At 48.5% G+C, this 22,988-nt stretch overlaps 1 protein-coding gene, 1 long non-coding RNA gene and 1 pseudogene across 7 annotated transcripts in view; 1 reads left to right on the top strand and 2 right to left on the bottom strand.

The window, feature by feature from the left end:
- The window catches only part of nckipsd (NCK interacting protein with SH3 domain), a 280,231-nt gene extending 276,893 nt beyond the window's left edge, over positions 1–3,338 (bottom strand). For 3 of the 5 annotated variants that reach the window (XM_070895841.1, XM_070895842.1, XM_070895843.1), the window contains exon 1: positions 2,789–3,338. In XM_070895841.1, the coding sequence (XP_070751942.1) occupies positions 2,789–2,959 (171 nt within the window). In that variant the 5' untranslated portion in view covers positions 2,960–3,338. The remainder of the gene's footprint in view (positions 1–2,788) is intronic. The other 2 variants (XM_070895840.1, XM_070895844.1) reach the window with 1 other exon arrangement.
- Positions 1–22,988, top strand: part of LOC139277411 (uncharacterized) — a 45,093-nt gene that overhangs the window by 5,911 nt on the left and 16,194 nt on the right. The window contains exon 1 of one of the 2 annotated variants that reach the window (XR_011596080.1): positions 2,900–3,474. The exons of the other annotated variant lie outside the window; for it this stretch is intronic. This is a non-coding gene — a long non-coding RNA (uncharacterized lncRNA). Of the gene's footprint in view, positions 1–2,899; positions 3,475–22,988 lie in introns of those variants that run through there. 2 annotated transcript variants of the gene reach the window in all.
- On the bottom strand, positions 12,606–12,881 carry LOC139277717 (U2 spliceosomal RNA; annotated as a pseudogene).

Here is a 22,988-nt window from a genome sequence, read left to right as displayed (position 1 = left end):
CACACAACTCCCCCACCCCCCACCCCGGATCACACAACTCCCCCTCCCCCACCCCCGGATCACACAACTCCCCCCTCCCCCACCCCCGGATCACACAACTCCCCCCCCCCTCACCCGATCACACAACTCCCCCACCCCCGGATCACACAACTCCTCCCCCCACCCCGGATCACACAACTCCCACCCCCAGATCACACAACTCCATCCCCCCCAACCCCGGATCACACAACTCTTCCCCCCCCCCCCCCACCCCCGGATCACACAACTCTCCCCCCCCCCCCACATCACACAACTCTCCCCACCTCCCCCCCCCCCCCGGATCACACAACTCTTCCCCCTCCCCCACCCCCGGATCACACAACTCTCCCCCCCCCCCCCCCACCCCCGGATCACACAACTCTCCCCCCCCCCCCCCCCACCCCCGGGTCACACAACTCTTCCCCCCCCCCCCACCCCCGGATCACACAACTCTCCCCCCCCCCCCCAGATCACACAACTCTCCCCCCCCCCCCGGATCACACAACTCTCCCCCCCCCCCCACCCCCGGATCACACAACTCCTCTCTCTCTCTCTCTCTCTTCCCCCCCCCCCCCCGATCACACAACTCCTCTCTCTCTCTCTCTCCCCCCCCCCCGATCACACAACTCCTCTCTCTCTCTCTCTCCCCCCCCCCCGATCACACAACTCCTCTCTCTCTCTCTCCCCCCCCACCCCCCGATCACACAACTCCTCTCTCTCTCTCTCTCTCTCCCCCCCCCCCCGATCACACAACTCCTCTCTCTCTCTCTCTCTCTCTCTCCCCCCCCCCGATCACACAACTCCTCTCTCTCTCTCTCTCTCCCCCCCCCCGATCACACAACTCCTCTCTCTCTCTCTCTCTCTCTCTTCCCCCCCCCCCGATCACACAACTCCTCTCTCTTTCTTCCCCCCCCCCCCGGATCACACAACTCCTCTCTCTCTCCCCCCCTTCCCCCCCCCCCGATCACACAACTCCTCTCTCTCTCTCTCTCTCTCCTTCCCCCGCCCCCCCGGATCACACAACTCCTCTCTCTCTCTCTCTCTCTCTCTCTCTTCCCCCCGCCCCCCGGATCACACAACTCCTCTCTCTCTCCCCCCCCCCCCCCCCCCGATCACACAACTCCTCTCTCTCTCTCTCTCCCCCCCCCCGATCACACAACTCCTCTCTCTCTCTCTCCCCCCACCCCCCGATCACACAACTCCTCTCTCTCTCTCTCTCCCCCCCCCCCGATCACACAACTCCTCTCTCTCTCTCTCTCTCTCTCTCTCCCCCCCCCGATCACACAACTCCTCTCTCTCTCTCTCTCCCCCCCCCGATCACACAACTCCTCTCTCTCTCTCTCTCTCTCTCTTCCCCCCCCCCCCCCCCGATCACACAACTCCTCTCTCTCTCTTCCCCCCCCCCCCCGGATCACACAACTCCTCTCTCTCTCTCTCTCCCCCCCCCCCCCCCGATCACACAACTCCTCTCTCTCTCTCTCTCTCTCTCTTCCCCCCGCCCCCGGATCACACAACTCCTCTCTCTCTCCCCCCCCCCCCCACCCCGATCACACAACTCCTCTCTCCCTCTCTCTCTCCCCCCCCCCCCCCCCGATCACACAACTCCTCTCTCTCCCCCCCCCCCCCCGATCACACAACTCCTCTCTCTCTCTCTCTCTCTCTTCCCCCCGCCCCCCGGATCACACAACTCCTCTCTCTCTCTCTCCCCCCCCCCCCCCCGATCACACAACTCCTCTCTCTCCCCCCCCCCCCCCCGATCACACAACTCCTCTCTCTCCCCCCCCCCCCCCCCCCCGGATCACACAACTCCTCTCTCTCTCTCTCTCTTCCCCCCCCCCCCCCCGATCACACAACTCCTCGCTCCCCCCCCCCCCCCGATCACACAACTTCTCTCTCTCCTCTCCCCCCCCCCCCCCGGATCACACAACTCCTCTCTCTCTCTCTCTCTCTCTCTCCCCCCCCCCCCCCGATCACACAACTCCTCTCTCTCTTCCCCCCCCCCCGGATCACACAACTCCTCTCTCTCTCTCCCCCCCCCCCCCCCGGATCACACAACTCCTCTCTCTCTCTCCCCCCCCCCGGATCACACAACTCCTCTCTCTCTCTCTCTCCCCCCCCCCCCCGATCACACAACTCCTCTCTCTCTCTCTCTCCCCCCCCCCCCCCCCGATCACACAACTCCTCTCTCTCTCTCCCCCCCCGATCACACAACTCCTCTCTCTCTCCCCCCCCCCCCCCCCCCCCCGGATCACACAACTCCTCTCTCTCTCTCTCTCTCTCTCTTCCCCCCCCCCCGGATCACACAACTCCTCTCTCTCTCTTTCGCCCCCCCCGGATCACACAACTCCTCTCTCTCTCTCTCTCTCTCTCTTCCCCCCCCCCCGGATCACACAACTCCTCTCTCTCTCTTTCGCCCCCCCGGATCACACAACTCCTCTCTCTCTCTCTCTCTCTCTCTTCCCCCCCCCCCGGATCACACAACTCCTCTCTCTCTCTCTCTCCCCCCCCCGGATCACACAACTCCTCTCTCTCTCCCCACCCCCTCATCGGATCACACAACTCCTCCCCCCGGTTGGGATGGTGAAGCTGCAGGACTACCACTGACGGACACCTTAATCTCGCTCCCGGCCTGGCACCCTGAGCCTCTTGAAGCCCGCCGGCCCGCACTGTATTGAGTGGGCGGTGAAGGACGCTCCTGCCGCGCTCCGCTGAATACTAATGGTGGTGTGCCGGGCCGGCCCTGCCTCCCCCGGCCCCGGTCGCTCCTCACCTCGTCCTTGTGGATGTAGGAAGCGGGAATGTAGCCCACCTCCCCGGTGCTGCTCTTGGAGGCCAACCACCAGTGCTGGTTACTCCGCTCCAGGATGACGAAGCTCTCGCCGGCCGTGAAGTGCAGCGAGTGCGGCTCGGCCGAGTGGAACGTGTAGAGCGCCCGATACATGGCGGCGCTGCTGGGCTCTCGGTCTGCGCTCTCGCTCCGGCCGTTGCTCGGTTCCGGCCGTTGCTGGTCTCGCGCTCCGACTGTTGATAGGCTCGCGCTCCGGCCGTTGCTGGTCTCGCGCTCCGACTGTTGCTAGGCTCACGCTCCGGCCGTTGCTGGTCTCGCGCTCCGACTGTTGCTAGGCTCGCGCTCCGGCCGTTGCTGGTCTCGCGCTCCGACTGTTGCTAGGCTCGCGCTCCGGCCGTTGCTGGGCCCCGGCCGTTGCTCGGCTCGCTCTCAGGCTGTTGTTGGGCTCGCGCTCCGGCCGTTGCTGGGCTTGGGCCGTCACTCACGCTCCGCGCGGCACCCAGTCCCTGTAAACACTGCGGCTCAGCTCTCCGTGCTGCGTCATCGCGTCACCGGCTACCGCCGCGCAACGTCTCACCTGCTGAGCCTACTCAACCTGGGCCAAGAATTGGAAGTGGGACATTTTTGTTCAATGTTGCCTAAACTATTCACTGGATGATCTTGCTGAGGTATTCCCAAGACACAACCCTTTCCGTCAAAAATCTGCTTTTACATAATTGCCGTCAGACGAGTTCATGGCACAGAGTACATTATGTTGTTTATAGTGAGTGGGGAGTTATGCTGTTGTGAGTTGTGTGTAGGAATGGGAGATCGGTACACTTCGCCAATGAAAGAATTTGGAAAGATGTTTGTGAGAGATCTGATCAGCGGTGATAAATCCGTGGAAGCAGAATGGTTTCCATAACTATTGCAAATAAATACATTTGCATATCCTCCAATACCACAGTTTCATAACCAACTTTCTGTTGCATTGAGGACCAGAAAATATAAAAAATAATAAAATATGGAACTTGTTTCTATATTTCCTTCTTTAACAAATAACTGGAATATTATTTGGTGTTATTTCTTAAATAAATGTATATACTCTAAACCTGGCCTTTTGCGCATCCCCAATTTTAATCGCTCCACCATTGACAGTTGTGCCTTCAGCCGCCTAGGCCCAGAGCTCTGGAATTCCCTCACTAAACTTCTCCACCTCTCTACCTCTTTCTCCTCTTTTAAGACTCTCCTTAAAACCTATCTCTTTGACCAAGATTTTGGTCATTTGTCTTGATATTTCTTTATGTGGCATGGTTTCAAAATTTGTTTGATTTCGCTCTTGTGAAGCATCTTAGGACATTTTACTTTGTTAAAGGGGCTATTAAATGCAAATTATTGTTGTTGTTGACTGTGGGTCATCCTGCCAATTGGACAAGACATACCCAGAGATGGTGATGTCGGAGTCTGGGACATTAGCTGAAACATATATGACAGTATGAGTATAACTGTATCAGGCTATTCCTCCCAGGGGATTTGTAGGATCTCGTGGAGGCATCGTTGGTGGTATTTCTCCAGCAACTTGAGGTGTCTACTGTATATGGTCCATGTCTCTGAGCCATACAGGAGGGCGGGTATTACTACAGCCCTGTAGACCATGAGCTTGGTGGCAGTTTTGAGAGCCTGGTCTTCGAACACTCTTTTCCTCAGGCGGCCGAAGGCTGCAATGGCGCACTGGAGGTGGTGTTGGATCTCGTCGTCAATGTCTGCTCTTGTTGATAATAGGCTCGTAAGGTATGGGAAATGGTCCACGTTGTCCAGGGCCGCGCCATGGATCTTGATGACTGGGAGGCAGTGCTGTGCAGCGAGGACAGGCTGGTGGAGGACCTTTGTCTTACGGATGTTTAGCGTAAGGCCCTTACTTTCATATGCCTCAGTAAATACGTCGACTATGTGCTAGAGTTTAGCCTCTGTATGTACTCGAGCATGTTGTAGCTCGACGACAGAGGTTGGGGTGGCCTTGGACCTGGAGGTATGATGATGATGATGATCAGGCTAGTGTTTGACTAGTCTACGGGATAGCTCTCCCACCTACGGACAAGATCCCAGATGTTGGTGAGAAGCACTTTCTATGGTAATCTGGGCTGACAATGCCTCAGTCTCATCCTGATCTAATGCCGGGCACATTGTAGATAGGTTCGTCCAATATTTCCATTTTTGTTCTGTTTTCCAGTAGACCTTTTACTACCGAGTGGCTTGCAAAGTAATTTCAGAGAATATTAATAACCAACCATATAGAATAGGACTGGAGTGCTGTGTAGGCTAATCCCCACAATTAACATCTGTTAACATTTGTTGTTGGGAAAATGCTGGAGTCCATTATTAAGGAAGCAGTAGCAGTACATTTGGAAAAACATGATTCAATCAGGCAGAGTCAACATGGTTTTATGAAAGGGAAATCATGTTTAACAAATTTGCTGGAGTACTTTGAGGATGTAACAAGCAGGGTGGGTGGTTAAGGGGGAACCAGTGAATGTGGTGTATTTGGTTTTCCAGAAGGCATTCGATAAGGTGCCACATGAGAGGTTACTGCACAAGATAAAAGTTCACGGGGTTGGAGGTAATATATTAGCATGGATAGAGGATTGGCTAACTAACAGAAAACAGAGAGTCGGGATAAATGGGTAATTTTCCGTTTGGCAAACAGTAACTAATGGGGTGCCGCGGGCATCAGTGCTAGGGCCTCAACTATTTACAATCTATATTAATTATTTGGATGAAGGGACCGAGTGTAATGTAGCCAAGTTTGCTGATGATGCAAAGATGCGTGGGAAAGCAAATTGTGAGGACACAAAAAATTTGCAAAGGGATATAGACAGGCTAAGTGAGTGGGCAAAAATTTGGCAGATGGAGTATAATGTGGGAAAATGTGAGGTTATCCACTTTGGCAGAAATAATAGAAAATTATAATTTAAATGGAGAAAAATTGCACAATGCTGCAGTACAGAGCGACCTCGGGGTCCTTGTGCATGAAACACAAAAAGTTAGTATGCAGATACAGCAAGCAATCAGGAAGGCAAATGGAATGTTGGCCTTTACTGCAAGGGGGATAGAGTATAAAAGCAGAGAAGTCCTGCTACAACTGTACAGGGTATTGGTGAGGCCACACCTGTGGAGTTTTGGTCTCTGTATTTAAGGAACGATATACTGCATTGGAGGCTGTTCAGAGAAGGTTCACTAGGTTGATTCTGGAGATGAGGGGGTTGACTTATGAAGATAGGTTGAGTAGGTTGGGCCTATACACATTGGAGCTCAGAAGTATCGAAACATATAAGATAATGAGGGGGCTCGACAAGGTGAATGCAGAGAGGATATTTCCTTTCGTAGGGGAAACCAAAATTAGGGGACAAAGTCTCAGAATAAGGGGCCAGGAGGAATTTCTTCTCAGGGGGTTGTAAATCTATGAAATTCTCTGCCCCAGAGAGCTGTGGAGGCTGGGTCATTGAATATATTTAAGGCGGAGATAAACAGATTTTTGAGCGAATAGGGAATAAAGAGTTATGGGGAGCAGACAGGGAAGTGGAGCTGAGTTCATGATCAGATCAGCCATGATCTTATTGAATGGCGGAGCAGCCTCGAGGAGCCAAATGGCCTACTCCTGCTCCTATTTCTTATGTTCTTAATTAAACGCCAGCCAGTTCCCTTCAGCTTCTATTGAATGAAAGCCTCTTCTATTCCATGCCAGCCAATTCCATTCAATGCCAACCAGTACCAATCAATGAAAGTTTCTTTCATTCCATGTCATCCCAGCCCCTCCCATTCCATTCCAGCCTCTCCCATTCCATCCCAGCCCCTCCCATTCTATCCCAGCCCCTTCCGTTTCATCCCATACCCTTCCATTCGATACCCTTCCCCATCCATTCAATGCCAGCCCCTTCCATTCCATCCCAGCCTCTCCTATTCCATCCCAATCTCTTCCATTCCATCCCAGCCCCTCCCATTCCATTCCAGCCCCTCCCATTCCATCCCAGCCCCTTTCATTTCATCCCAACCCCTTCCATTCCATTCCAGCCCCTCCCATTTAATGTCAGCCCCTTCCATTCCATCTCAGCCACTTCCATGCAACGCCAGCCCAAGTACTTCCCTCCCTCTCCTGTGACAGGTACTTCCCTCCCTCTACTATGACATGTCCATCCCACCCTCTGTGTGATAGGTCCATCCCACCTTCTGTGTGATAGATCCTTCCCACCCACTGTGTGATAGGTCTTTCTCTTCCTCTCCTGCGATGGGTCCAGCCCTATATTTCCTGTGATAGGTCCATCCCACCCTCTGTGTGATAGGTCCATCTCATTCTCTACTGTGATAGATCTATCCCACCCTCTGTGTGATTGGTCCATCCCAACCTCTGTGCGATTGGTCCATCCCACCCTCTCCTGTGATAGGTCCATCTCACCCTCTCCCGTGATAAGTCCATCCCACCCTCTGTGTGATAGGTCCTTCCTATCCTCTGCAGTGATAGCTCTTTCTCACTCTATCCTATAATGATACATTCATAAAATGATACAGCGCAGAAGGAGGCCATTTGGGCCATTGTGCTGGTGCCGGCTGTTTGAAGGAGATAACCAAATTCTTCCGCTCCGCTGCTTTTTTCCCATAACCCTACAATGTTTAACACTTAGGTATTTGCACAATTCCCTTTTGAAAGTTACTATTGAATCTGCTTCCTCCACCCTTTCAGGCAGAGCATTGCAGATCACAACAACTCAATGTCTAATTTTTTGTTCTTCATGTTGCCTCTAATTCTTTTGCCAAACACCTTAAATCTGTGTCCTCTGGTTACTGACCATTCTGCCACTGGAAACAGTTTCTCCTCATTCACTCTTTCAAACTGCATCCAGTTTTTGAAAACTTTAATCTTCTCTGCTCTAAGGAGAACAACTGTAGTTTCTGCAGTCTATTCACATAACTGAAGTCTTTCATTCCTGGAACCATTCCAGTAAACCTCCTCTGTACTCTTAGGCCTTGACATCCTTCCTAAAGTGTGGTGCCCAGAATTGAACATCATACTCCAGCTCCAACTCCATACTCCAGGACTTCCTCAGGGCAGTATCCTAGGCCCAACTATCTTCAGGAAAAAGCACTTGATTGGCATCCCATCCACCACCTTCAACATTCACTCACTCCACCACTGGCGCACCATGGCTGCAATGTGTACCATTTACAAGATGCACTGCAGCAACTCACCATGGCTTCTTCGATAGCACCTCCCAAATCGCGACCTCTATTACCTAGAAGGACAAGGGCAACAGGCGCATGGGAGCACCACCACCTCCAAGTTCCCCTTCAAATCACACACCATCCTGACTTGGAAATATATCACCATTCCTTCATTGTCGCTAGGTCATAATCCTGGAACTCCCTCCACAACAGCACCTTCACCTCACAGACAACAGCGGCTCAAGAAGGCGGCTCATCACCATCTTCTCAAGGGTAATTAGGTTTGGACAATAAATGGTGGCCTTACTAATTATGGCCACATCCCATGAACACATTTTTTTAAAGCTGGGGTCTCACCAAAGTTTTATAAAGGTTTAGCATAACTTTTGTGCTTTTGTACTTTAGTCCTCTATTTATAAACCAGGGATCCCGTGTGCCTTTTCAACAGCCTTCTCACTTGTCTTGCAACCTTTAAAGATTTCTGTATGTGAACCCCCAGATCTCTCTATTCCTGCAACCCTTTAAAATTGTACCATTTAGTTCATTTTGCCTCTCCATTCTTCCTACCACTTCACACTTCTCTACATTAAATTTCAGCTGCCACGTGTCTGCCCATTTCACCAGCTTTGTCCTCCTAAAGTCTGTTACCACCCTCCTCAGTGTTTATTACATGTCATAGTTTTGTGTTATCTGCAAACTTTGAAACAATGCCCTGTATACCGAAGTCCAGATCATTAATATATATCAAGTAGAGCAGTGGTCCCATCACCAACCCCTGGAGGACACTACTGCACTCTTCACTCCAGTCTGAAAAATAACTGATGGAACATAAGAAATGTTATGTATATAAACATTGTAACTGTGTAAGACTTGCCACCAGAGGGCACAACTGTTGGAGGCCCAAGGGTCACCTGCACACCTCGTGCAAGGGAGTATAAAAGGTTGTCTGCCATGCTGCTTAGGCACTCTGGAGTTGTATTAAAGAGACTAAGGTCACGTCAGTTTTAGCTCACAGTACTCAGTCTTGTGGAGTTCTTCCATAATTAACAATTGGCGACGAGTAACAGATTACGAACTTTCACGCAGTCATGGCTGCCGTTGGTATTTTAGAGAGATTTGTAGAGGGTGATGATTGGGAAGCCTTCGTTGAGCGTCTCGACCAATACTTCGTGGCCAATGAGCTGGATGGGGACGATAAAACGATCAAGCGCAGGGCGATTCTCCTCACTGTGTGTGGGTCCACAATATACGGCCTCATCAAGAATCTGCTAGCAACTGAGCGGAGAAGACATATACAGAAATGTGTACGCTGGTTCGGAACCACCTCAAGCTGAAAGAGAGTCTTAATGGCCAGGTATCGCTGCTACATGCACCAATGCTCCGAGGGCCAGGACGTGGCGAGTTATGTCGCCGACCTGAGACGCCTTGCGGGAACTTGCGAATTTGCTGGATTTTTGGGGGAAATGCTGCGGGACTTTTTTGTGCTTGGCATCGGGCACAAGGTCATTCTTTGCAAGCTGCTGTCCGCCGAATCCTTAGACCTGAGCAAGGTCATCACTATAGCCCAGGCATTCATATCCATGAGCAATAATACCAGACAGATATCTTCCCAGCATCGAAGCTCACTGGCAAGTACTGTGCATAAAATAACATCGCTAGCAGGCCGAACTGCATATGTCAGGGCCTACATGTCTGCAGCTGCAAGACCTAGGATGACTCAGAGTCCGCCATCGGGCGTGAATGCAAATCCATTAGCATCATGTTGGCGCTGCGGGGGTAATCATCAAGCCCATCAATGTCGATTCAAGCACTACTTGTGCAAAGGCTGTGAAACAATGGGGCACCTCCAGCGAATGTGCAAGAGTGCTGCGACTCACCACGTGGCAGAGTCAGCAGAGGATGATCGGTCTGGTGCAGATCATGCAGAACAAACGAGAGGCAACTCAACCCGAGGAAGAAGTGTATGGGGTACACACCTTCACCACCTAACATGCTAAAAGTCAAATTGAACGGTATTCCGGTATCAATAGAGTTGGACATGGCATCGAGTCAGTCAATCATGAGCCAGAAGGCTTTTGAGAAACTGTGGGGCAACAAGGCACAAAGGCCCAAACTGAGCCCGATTCAGACAAAGCTGCGCATCTACACCAAAGAGCTCATACCAGTCATTGGCAGTGCGGCAGTTAAGGTATCGTACGATGGAGCTGTGCATGATTTATCACTGCAGATTGTACCAGGCGATGGCCCAACGCTATTCGGCAGAAGCTGGCTAGGAAAGATTCGATGGAACTGGGACGACATCAAAGCACTATCTTCAGTGGATGATGCCTCGTGCGCCCAAGTACTGAGCAAGTTTCCATCGCTATTTGAACCAGGCATTGGCAACTTCACAGGTGCCAAGGTGCAGATCCACCCAGTCCCCGATGCAAGGCCCGTTCATCACAAGGCTCGAGCGGTTCCATATATGAGGGAGAAAGTCGAGATCGAACTGGACAGACTTCAACGAGAGGGAATCATATCGCCAGTCGAGTTCAATGAGTGGGCTAGTCCAATTGTTCCGGTGTTGAAAAGCGATGGCACGGTCAGAATCTGCGGAGACTACAAGGCAACGATCAACAGAGTCCCGTTACAGGATTAGTACCCACGAAAAGGCGGATGACCTGTTCGCAACGTTAGCGAGGGGGAAGTCGTTCACCAAGTTGGACCTAACCTCCGCCTACATGACACAGGAGCTGACTGAATCTTCGAATAGATTGACCTGCATCAACACGCACAAAGGAATGTTTATATACCACAGGTGCCTTTTTGGGATTCGCTCGGCTGCTGCCATCTTCCAGAGGAACATGGAGAGTCTGCTGAAATCGGTTCCGCGCACCGTTGTGTTTCAAGACGACACCACCGAACACCTGCATAACCTGGCAGAGGTTCTAAGTCGACTAGACAGAGTGGGACTCAGGCTGAAAAGCTCCAAGTATGTTTTCCAAACACCAGAGGTCGAATTTTTGGGGTGAAAGATTGCAGCAGACAGCATCAGATCTGTCATGCATGTAGACCATGTATACTAACTGTATAGTCACATAAGGTGTGCCACCAGAGGGCACTGCGGTGGAAGACCTGAGGGTCACCTGCATAGGTGTGTAGGGCCCAGTATAAAAGGCTGCCCGCCATGCTTGTGCCTCAGTTTGGAGTTACAATAAATGGGACTAAGGTCACAACAGCTCAAGTACAATACTAGACCTCGTGGAGTCATTCATAAGAGTATTAAAGACATAACAAGACACACGGACTTGAAGACAGAAGCCATCAAGAATGCACCCAGACCACAGAATGTGACGGAGCTCCATTCATTCCTGGGACTCCTCAACTATTTTTGTAACTTTCTACCCGGGTTAAGCACTTTGCTGAAACCGTTGCACATGTTGCTACGTAAGGGTGACGACTGGGTTTGGGGTAAATCTCAAGGGACAGCCTTTGAGAAGGCCAGAAACCTACTTTGCTCTAATAAGTTACTTGCACTGTATGACCCGTGTAAACAATTAGTGCTAGCTTGTGATCCATCTTCGTTCGGGGTCGGCTGTGTGTTACAGCAAACCAATGTATCGGGCAAACTTCAATCGGTTGCATATGCGTCTAAAAGTCTGTCTAAGGCTGAAAGAGCCTACAGTATGGTTGAGAAAGAGGCGTTAGCATATGTATATGGTGTTAAGAAAATGCACCAATACCTATTTGGACTTCGGTTTGAGCTTGAAACCGACCACAAACTGCTCATTTCGCTGTTTTCAGAAAGCAAAGGTATAAACACCAATGCTTCATCCCGTATCCAAAGATGGGCACTAACATTGTCTGCCAATGACTATGTTATCCACCATAGACCAGGCACGGAGAACTGTGCTGATGCCCTCAGTTGGCAACCATTGCCCACTACCGGGGTGGAAATGGCACAGCCCGCAGACTTGCTTCTGGTCATGGATGCTTTTGAGAGCGAGGGGGTCACCCGTCACTGCTCGTCAGATCAGGACTTGGACCAGCCAGGATCCTGTACTATCACTTGTAAAAATTTGCATCCTCAATGGGAGCTGGTCGGCCGTTCCCAGGGAAATGCAAGATGAAATTAAGCCGTTTCACCGACGCAAAGATGAAATGTCCATCCAGTCGGATTGTCTCTTATCGAGTAATCGTGTGGTTTTGCCAAAAAAATGCAGGGAAACGTTTTTACGCAACCTACACAATAACCACCCAGGCATAGTCATGATGAAGGCTACAGCCAGGTCGCATGTTTGGTGGCCTGGTATTGACTCGGACTTAGAGTCATGCGCACACCAGTGCAACACGTGCTCACAATTGAGCAATGCACCAAGGGAGGCTCCATTGAGTCTGTGGTCATGGCCCTCCAAACTGTGGTCCAGGATCCACGTAGATTTTGCTGGCCTCTTTCTCGGAAAGATGTTTTTAGTTGTAGTGGACACTTACTCTAAATGAATTTTTTTTTTTTTTTTGAAATTCGTAGCCAATCGTTCCAATTCTTTGTCAAATCACAAACACCAGAGGTCACCTTGGGCCCATTCAAGGATCACTCTGTGCCAATGCTCTTAGCCAAAAGGCCTAGAGCCACTGCACCGTTCCTGGAAGTACTGCAATACCAGGTTCGTGCCATGGAGGTGGATGGGTCAGGTCCCCCACACACCTCCGTGGAGGTGGATGGGTCAAGCCACCCCACCCACCTCCTATTTCCAAAAAAGCAAGCATATACCTTCCTGATCCAGGGAGAACCACCTTGGGGTTATGGTGGTTACTCCCCTGTCACGTCAGTTACGCATGATCTTAGCCAAAAGGCCGAGAAGCGATACTAAACTTGATCTTAGCCAAAAGGCCGAGAAGCGAAATGAATTGAATAATGTCATCCAGCACATCCACTGCCACCATTGAAAGCCTCCGAGCTATGTTCGACACCCATGGCTTGCCCGACGTCCTTGTCAGTGACAATGGACCGTGTTTCACCAGCTCGGAATTCAATGAGTTTATGACCCGCAATGGCATCAAGCATAGAAACATAGAAACATCAGTGCAGGAGTAGGCCATTCGGCCCTTCGAGCCTGCACCGCCATTCAATGAGTTCATGGCTGAACATGCAACTTTAGTACCCCATTCCTGCTTTCTCGCCATACCCCTTGATTCCCCTAGTAGTAAGGACTGCATCTAACTCCTTTTTGAATATATTTAGTGAATTGGCCTCAACAACTTTCTGTGGTAGAGAATTCCACAAGTTCACCACTCTCTGGGTGAAGAAGTTTCTCCTCATCTCAGTCCTAAATGGCTTACCCCTTATCCTTAGACTGTGACCCCTGGTTCTGGACTTCCCCAACATTGGGAACATTCTTCCTGCATCTAACCTGTCTAAACCCATCAGAATTTTAAACGTTTCTATGAGATCCCCTCTCATTCTTCTGAACTCCAGTGAATACAAGCCCAGTTGATCCAGTCTTTCTTGATAGGTCAGTCCCGCCATCCGGAAATCAGTCTGGTGAACCTTCGCTGCACTCCCTCAATAACAAGAATGTCCTTCCTCAAGTTAGGAGACCAAAACTGTACACAATACTCCAGGTGTGGCCTCACCAAAGCCCTGTACAACTGCAGTAACACCTCCCTGCCCCTGTAATCAAATCCCCTCGCTATGAAGGCCAACATGCCATTTGCTTTCTTAACCACCTGCTGTACCTGCATGCCAACCTTCAATGACTGATGTACCATGACACCCAGGTCTCGTTGCACCTCCCCTTTTCCTAATCTGCCACCATTCAGATAATATTCTGCCTTCGTGTTTTTGCCCCCAAAATGGATAACCTCACATTTATCCACATTATACTGCATCTGCCATGCATTTGCCCACTCACCTAACCTGTCCAAGTCACCCTGCAGCCTCTTAGCATCCTCCTCACAGCTCACACCAGCACCCAGTTTAGTGTCATCTGCAAGCTTGGAGATATTACACTCAATTCCTTCATCTAAATCGTTAATGTATATTGTAAAGGGCTGGGGTCCATGAGTCACTGCCTGCCATTCTGAAAAGAACCCGTTTATCCCAACTCTCTGCTTCCTGTCTGCCAACCAGTTCTTTATCCACGTCCGTACATTACCCCCAATACCATGTGCTTTGATTTTGCACACCAATCTCTTGTGCGGGACCTTGTCAAAAGCCTTTTGAAAGTCCAAACACACCACATCCGCTGGTTCTCCCTTGTCCACTCTGCTAGTTACATCCTCAAAACATTCCAGAAGATTCGTCAAGCATGATTTCCCTTTCATAAATCCATGCTGACTTGGATCGATCCTGTCACTGCTTTCCAAATGCGCTGCTATTTCATCTTTAATGATTGATTCCAACGTTTTCCCCACTACTGATGTCAGGCTAACCAGTCTATAATTACCTGTTTTCTCTCTCCCTCCTTTTTTAAAAAGTGGTGTTACATTAGTTACCCTCCAGTCCATAGGAACTGATTCAGAGTCGATAGACTGTTGGAAAATGATCACCAATGCATCCACTATTTCTAGGGCCACTTCCTTAAGTACTCTGGGATACAGACGATCAGGTCTCAGGGATTTATTGGCCTTCAATCCCATCAATTTCCCGCCTCATAAGGATATCCTTCAGTTCCTCCTTCTCACTAGACCCACTGTCCCCTAGTACATTCGGAAGGTTATTTGTGTCTTCCTTCGTGAAGACAGAACCGAAGTATTTGTTCAATTGGTCTGCCATTTCTTTGTTCCCCATTATAAATTCACCAGAATCCGACTGCAAGGCACCTACGTTTGTCTTCACTAATCTTTTTCTCTTCACATATTTATAGATGCTTTTGCAGTCAGTTTTTATGTTCCCTGCAAGCTTCCTCTCAAACTCTATTTTCCCCCTCTTAATTAAACCCTTAGTCCTCCTCTGTTGAATTCTAAATTTCTCCCAGTCCTCAGGTTTGTTGCTTTTTCTAGCCAATTCATATGCCTCTTCCTTGGTTTTAACACTATCCTTAATTTCCCTTGTTAGCCATGGTTAAGCCACCTTCCCCGTTTTATTTTTACTCCAGACAGGGATGTACAATTGCTGAAGTTCATCCATGTGATCTTTAAATGTTTTCCATTGCTTATCCACCATCAACCCTTTAAGTATCCTTTGCTAGTCTATTCTAGCCAATTCACGCCTCATACCATCGAAGTTACCTTTCCTTAAGTTCAGGACCCTAGTTTCCGAATTAACTGTGTCACTCTCCATCTTAATAAAGAATTCTACCATATTATGGTCACTCTTCCCCAAGGGGCCTCGCACAACAAGATTGCTAATTTACAGGCAGTCCAAACTCTTAAGCAGAGGTTGAAACGTGTGATGGAGGGCTCCTTGCAGACCTGCTTATCTCGGGTTCTGGACGTGACCCCGCTCGCTCACTGGGGCTCCCCCTGCAGAATTGTTAATGAAGAGGGTAGCCTGGAGGAGGAATTCATAGAATGCATACGGGATTGTTTCTTAGAACAGTATATAACAGAGCCTACAAGGGAGCAAGCCATTTTGGATCTGGTCCTGTGTAACGAGACAGGAAAAATAAACGATCTCCTCGTAAAAGATCCTCTCGGAATGAGTGATCACAATATGGTTGAATTTGTAATACAGATTGAGGATGAGGAAGTTGTGTCAGAAATGAGAGTACTATGCTTAAACAAAGGGGACTACAGTGGGATGAGGGCAGAGTTGGCTAAAGTAGACTAGAAACAAGGACTAAACGGTGGCACAATTGAGGAACAGTGGAGGACTTTTAAGGAGCTCTTTCATAATGCGCAACAAAAATATATTCCAGTGAAAAAGAAGGGCGGCAAGAGAAGAGATAACCAGCCGTGGATAACCAAGGAAATAAAGGAAAGTATCAAATCAAAGACCAATGCGTATAAGGTGGCCAAGGTTAGTGGGAAACTAGAGGATTGGGAAGATTTTAAGCAACAGCAAAGAATGACTAAAAAAGCAATAAAGAAAGGGAAGATAGATTACGAAGGTAAACTTGCGCAAAACATAAAAACAGATAGTAACAGCTTTTACAGATATATAAAACGGAAAAGAGTGACTAAAGTAAAATGTTGGTCCCTTAGAAGATGAAAAGGGGGATTTAATAATGGGAAATGTGGAAATGGCTGAGACCTTAAACAATTATTTTGCTTCGGTCTTCACAGTGGAAGACACAAAAACCATGCCAAAAATTGCTGGTCATAGGAATGTGGGAAGGGAGGACCTTGAGATGATCACTATCACTCGGGACAGACTAATGGGATTGAAGGTAGACAAGTCCCCTGGTCCTGATGAAATGCATCCCAGGGTATTAAAAGAGATGGCGGAAGTTATAGCAGATGCATTTGTTATAATCTACCAAAATTCTCTGGACTCTGGGGAGGTACCAGCAGATTGGAGAGCAGCTAATGTAACGCCTCTGTTTAAAAAAGGGGGCAGGCAAAAGGCAGGTAACTATAGGCCGGTTAGTTTAACATCTGTAGTGGGGAAAATGCTTGAAATTATCATTAAGGAAGAAATAACGGGACATCTGGATAGGAATAGTGCAATCAAGCAGACGCAGCATGGATTCATGAAAGGGAAATCATGTTTAACTAACTTACTGGAATTCTTTGAGGATATAACGAGCATGGTGGATAGAGGTGTACCGATGGATGTGGTGTATTTAGATTTCCAAAAGGCATTCGATAAGGTGCCACACAAAAGGTTACTGCAGAAGATAGAGGTACGCGGAGTCAGAGGAAATGTATTAGCATGGATAGAGAATTGGCTGGCGAACAGAAAGCAGAGAGTCGGGATAAATGGGTCCTTTTCCGGTTGGAAATCAGTGGTTAGTGGTGTGCCACAGGGATCAGTGCTGGGACCATAACTGTTTACAATATACATAGATGACCTAGAGGAGGGGACAGAGTGTAGTGCAACAAAATTTGCAGATGACACTAAGATTAGTGGGAAAGCGGGTTGTGTAGAGGACTCAGAGAGGCTACAAGGAGATTTGGATAGGTTAAGCGAATGGGCTAAGGTTTGGCAGATGGAATACAATGTCGGAAAGTGTGAGGTCATCCACCTTGGGAAAAAAAACAGTAAAAGGGAATATTATTTGAATGGGGAGAAATTACAACATGCTGTGGTGCAGAGGGACCTGGGGGTCCTTGTGCATGAATCCCAAAAGGTTAGTTTGCAGCAGGTAATCAGGAAGGCGAATGGAATGTTGGCCTTCATTGCGAGAGGGATGGAGTACAAAAGCAGGGAGGTGTTGCTGCAACTGTATAAGGTATTGGTAAGGCCGCACCTGGAGTACTGCGTGCAGTTTTGGTCACCTTACTTAAGGAAGGATAGCTTTCGAAGGTGTACAGAGACGATTCACTCGGCTGATTCGAGAAATGAGGGGGTTAACTTATGATGATAGATTGAGTAGACTGGGTCTTTACTCGTTGGAGTTCAGAAGGATGAGGGGTGATCTTATAGAAACATTTTAAATCATGAAAGGGATAGACAAGATAGAGGCAGAGAGGTTGTTTCCATTGGTGGGGGAGACTAGAACTAGGGGGCACAGCCTCAAAATACGGAGGAGCCAATTTAAAACCGAGTTGAGAAAGAATTTCTTCTCCCAGAGGGTTGTGAATCTGTGGAATTCTCTGCCCAAGGAAGCAGTTGAGGCTGGCTCATTGAATGTTTTCAAGTCAAAGATAGATAGATTTTTAAGCAATAAGGGAATTAAGGGTTACGGGGAGAGGGCGGGTAAGTGGAGCTGAGTCCACGACCAGATCAGCCATGATCTTATTGAATGGCGGAGCAGGCTCGAGGGGCTAGATGGCCTACTCCTGTTCCTAATTCTTATGTTCTTATAAGAGAGCACTCAAAACTAGGCTCTCCCTAGTCCACCCGGTCTAACTGATCATGTGGAAACCCGGTGTCACCAGCAAAACATGTACCACGATCGCGCGGTTTTATCGAGTGACATCGACCCTGTGTTTGTCCTTGATTACGGTCATGGTCCTAAATGGGTCGCTGGCACTGTCTTGGCCAAGGAGGGGAATAGAGTGTTTATAGTCAAACGGTTGAATGGACAAACGTGCAGAAAGTATTTGGATCAGACCAAACTGCGGTTCACTGACAACCAGGAACAACCTGAAGAGGACATCACCATCATCGATCCACCAACACACACCCAACCAGCAATCGACCTCACTGTCAATCAAGAGGCTGAACCCACCATTCCCAACAGTCCTGTCAGACCAGCCGCGCCGCAGTGCAGCAATGGTCCGACCAACTCACCCATGCCAGAGTTTGAACTCAGATGATCAACCAGGGAGCGTAGGGCCCCGGATCGTCTCAACTTGTAAATAATTTGTATCAAAGACTTTGGGGGCGAGTGATGTTATGTATGCAAACATTGTAACTGTGTAAGACTTGCCACCAGAGGGTGCAACTGTTGGCGGCCCAAGTGTCACATGCACACCTCGTGCAAGGGAGTATGAAAAGTTATCTGCCATGCTGTTTAGGCACTCTGGAGTTGTATTGAAGAGACTAAGGTCACATCAGTTTTAGCTCGCAGTACTCAGTCTTATGGAGTTCTTCCATACTTAACAAGAAGTAGGAGCAGGAGTAGGCCATACAGCCCCTCGAGCCTGCTCCGCCATTTAATACGATCATGGCTGATCCGATCATGGACTCAGGTCCACTTCCTTGCCCACTCCCCATAACCCCTTATTCCTTTATTGGTTAAGAAACTGTATAACTCTGTCATAAATTTATTCAATGTCCCAGCTTCCTGAGGCAGCGAATTCCACAGATTTTCAACCCTCTGAGAGAAGAAATTCCTCCTCATCTCAGTTTTAAATGGGCAGCCCCTTATTCTAAGATTATGCCCCCTAGTTCTAGTCTCCCCTATCAGTAGAAACATCCTCTCTGCATCCACCTTGTCAAGCCCCCTCATAATCTTATACGTTTCGATAAGATCACCTCTCATTCTTCTGAATTCCAATGAGTAGAGGTCCAACCTACTCAACCTTTCATAAGTCAACCCCCTCATCTCTGGAATCAACCTAGTGAACCTTCTCTGAACTGCCTCCAAAGCAAGTATATCCTTTCATAAATATGGAAACCAAAACTGTACGCAGTATTCCAGGTGTGGTCTCACAATATCCTGTATATCTGTAGCAAGACTTCCCTGCTTTTATACTCCATCCCCTTTGCAATAAAGGCCAAGATTCCATTGGCCTTCCTGATCACTTGCTGTACCTGCATACTAACCTATTATGTATTTATGCTTGGGGTCACCAGACATCAGGGGGCGCCACTGTTGGAGGTCATCGGGCTGTACGCGCGGATGCGTAGTTACTTGTATATAAGTGCAGGTACCATGTCACGTGGGTTATTTTGGGCGTGAATAAAGTTGGATCAGGTTTACACCTGAGGCAGTTTACAGTAACAAGTCTTTTGAGTCATTACATTCATTACATTTGGTGACGAGATAACTTAAGAACCTTCGCATGTACAATGGGCATTATTCGAATTCTAGAGAGATTCACGGATGGCGAGGATTGGGCGGATTTTATCAACCACCTGGATCTATTTTGTAGCCAACAAATTGGAGGGAGGCTGACGCCGTTTGGCGCAGGGCGGTTTTCCTCACCATTTGAGGTCCAAAAATTTATGGCCTCATGAAGAATCTTCTCTCGTCTTTACGTCCAATGGACAAAGAATATGGGGATTTTTGTGCTTTGGTGTGTGACCATCTTAAGCCAAAAGAGAGGATCATCATATCACGCTATCGCTTCTACATGCATTCCATGCTGAGGGGCAGGATGTGTCGCTGGGATTCGTCGCCGACATGCGACGTCTTGCTGAGCAGTGTAAGTTCGGGAAAGTGTTGGAAGACATGCAGCGAGATTTCTTCGTGATAGGCATCAAGCATGATGTGATTTTTTGGAAGTTATTGGACGAAGAGAAGCTGGATTTGAGCAAGGCCATCGCGACGGCCCAGGCATGCATGACGACTGTTGATAATTTGAGGTAGATATCATCGAAGAGTCGGAGCTTCATGACAAGTACTGTAAACAAGATTGTGTCGATGTCTGGCAGAGCTGCTTATGGCAGGGCCTACCCATCTGCTTATGTGAGACCTGTAGCTGCTCAAAGTCCGCCAACTGGTATGAAACCGATTTCATCCTGTTGGCATTTTGGGGGCAATCATCGGCCTCATCAGTGTCGGTTTAAACAGTACTTCTGTAATGGCTGTTTGAAAGTGGGGCATCTTCAGAGAATGTGCCCACAACTGAGCAAGCGTGCTGCCGCTCATCACATTGCTCATGATGACCAGTCCAGTGCTGGCCCGGATACCCAACCCGAGGAGGAAGTGTATCGTCTATTTTCATTCTTGGGAAGGAGCCAGCTGAAATGTGAAGCTGAATGGCGTGCTGGTATCAATGGAGCTGGACACGGGTGAGAGTAGGTTGATAATGAGCCAAAGGACGTTCGACAAGCTGAAGCCTAAGCTGAATCGAGTCAATGTCAAGTTGTGTACTTACACTAAGGAACTCATACCGGTGATCGGCAGTGCAGTAGTCAAGGTGTCATATGATGGTGTGGTTCATGACCTACCATTATGGATCGTCCCAGGTAATGGTCCAATGCTGTTCAGCAGGAATTGGCTCGAGGAAATCAAGTGGAATTGGAATGATATCAAAGTGTTGTCCTTGGTGGATGACACTTCGTGTGCTCAAGTGTTGAAGAAGTTTCCTTCTTTGTTTGAACCGGGCATTGGAAATTTTACTGGAGCCAAGGTGCAGATTTACCTGGATTCCGATGCAAGACCTGTCTATCATAAGGCTCGGTCTGTTCCCTATATGATGAGGGAGAAGGTTGAAATTGAGCTTGACAGACTTCAACATGAAGGGATCATATCACAGGCCGAGTTTAACGAGTGGGCCAGTCCTATTGTTCCTGTGTTGAAGAGTGATGGCACTGTCAGGATTTGTGGAGACTACAAGGTTACGATTAACCGATTTTCGAAACAGGATCAGTACCCGTTACTGAAAGCTGATGACCTGTTCACCATGCTAGCTGGTGGAAAGTCGTTCACTAAACTGGATCTGACATCGGCCTCTATGACACAGGAGCTTGTTGACACTTCAAAGAAACTCACCTGCATCAACACCCATAAAGGACTGTTTGTCTACAACAGGTGTCCTTTTGGAATTCGTTCGGCTGCAGCCATATTGCAGAGGAATATGGAGAGTCTACTGAAGTCCGTTCCTCGAACTGTCGTATTTCAAGATGGTATTCTGGTCACAGGTCGCGACACTACTGAACATCTGAACAATCTTGAAGAAGTCCTACATCGTCTGGACAAAGTGGGGCTCAGGCTGAAACATTCGAAGCATGTCTTCATGGCACCTGAAGTTGAATTCTTGGGGAGGAAGATTGCTGCTGATGACATCAGGTCTACTGATTCGAAAACCAAGGCCATCAAAAATGCATGCAGGTCTCAGAATGTGACGGAACTGCATTCATTCCTTAGGCTACTCAACTACTTTGGTAATTTATTACCCAGATTGAGCACTTTGTTAGAGCCACTGCACGTGCTACTCAGAAAAGGCGACAACTGGGTCTGGGATGTGTCTCAAGATAAAGCCTTTGAGAAAACTAAAAATCTGCTCTGTTCAAACAAGTTGCTTGTTCATTATGATCCATGTAAGCATCTTGTATTGGCCTGTGATGCTTCATCATATGGGGTTGACTGTGTACTCCAACAAGCAAATGAGTCAGGTAAGCTACAACCTGTTGCGTATGCTTCAAGAAGTTTGTCAAAGGCGGAAAGAGCATACAGCATGGTAGAAAAATAAACTTTGGCCCGTGTGGGATCAAAAAGATGCATCAGTACCTATTTGGTCTTCGTTTTGAACTTGAAATGGATCACAAGCCATTCATTTCATTGATTTCAGAAAACAAAGAGATCAATACCAATGCATCGTTCCATATCCAGAGGTGGGCGTTGACATTATCTGCCTATGATTATGTTATTCATCATAGACCTGGCACTGAGAATTGTGCCGATGCACTGAGTCGTCTGCCGTTGCCCACACCTGAGGTGGAGACGCCTCAACCTACAGATCTACTGTTAGTAATGGATGCTCTTGAGAGTGAAGGAACACCTGTCACTGCTCAACAAGTTAAGATCTGGACCAGCCATGGCCCTATTTTATCGGTTGTGAAACGTTGTGTCCTCAGTGGTGATTGGTCTCCAATACCAATGGAAATGTGTGATGAGACCAAGCCTTACAACCGTCACAAAGATGAACTGTCCATTCAGTCAGATTGTTTACTGTGGGATAATCGTGTTGTTAAGCCTAAGAAAGGTAGAGAAAAATTTGTACATGAACTATGTAGCACTCATCCTGGTATTGTCATGATGAAAGCCATTGCTCGGGCTCATATATGGTGGCCTGGAATTGACTCTGATCTGGAATCATGTGTCCATGCAGCTAAGTAAAGTACCAGCGGAATCTCTGCTGAGTCTTTGGACGTGGCCACCTAAACCACGGTCGAGGATCCACATCGATTTTGCAGGCCCTTTCCTTGGAAAGATGTTATTTGTTGTGGATGCATATTCAAAGTGGATAGAGTGTATTATTATGTAATCCAGTACGTCTACAGCTATTATTGAGAGCCTTCGTGTCATGTTTGCTACTCATGGTTTGCCTGACATTGTTGTGAGCGACAACGGATCTTCCTTCACAATTCTGGAGTTTCAAGAGTTCATGAAATGCAATGGTATTAAACATGTGAGGTCAGCTCCATTCAAATCTGCTTCTAATGGTCAAGCAGAGCGTGCTGTTCAAACGATCAAGCAGAGTATGAAACGTGTAACTCAGGGTTCACTGCAGACTCGCTTGTCCTGTATACTGCTCAGTTACAGGACCAGACCTCATACGCTTACTGGGG

Source organism: Pristiophorus japonicus, chromosome 12 (genome assembly GCF_044704955.1).
Source record: "Pristiophorus japonicus isolate sPriJap1 chromosome 12, sPriJap1.hap1, whole genome shotgun sequence".
Taxonomy (NCBI): Eukaryota; Metazoa; Chordata; class Chondrichthyes; family Pristiophoridae; genus Pristiophorus; species Pristiophorus japonicus.
This window is presented reverse-complemented; position numbering and strand designations above follow the sequence as displayed.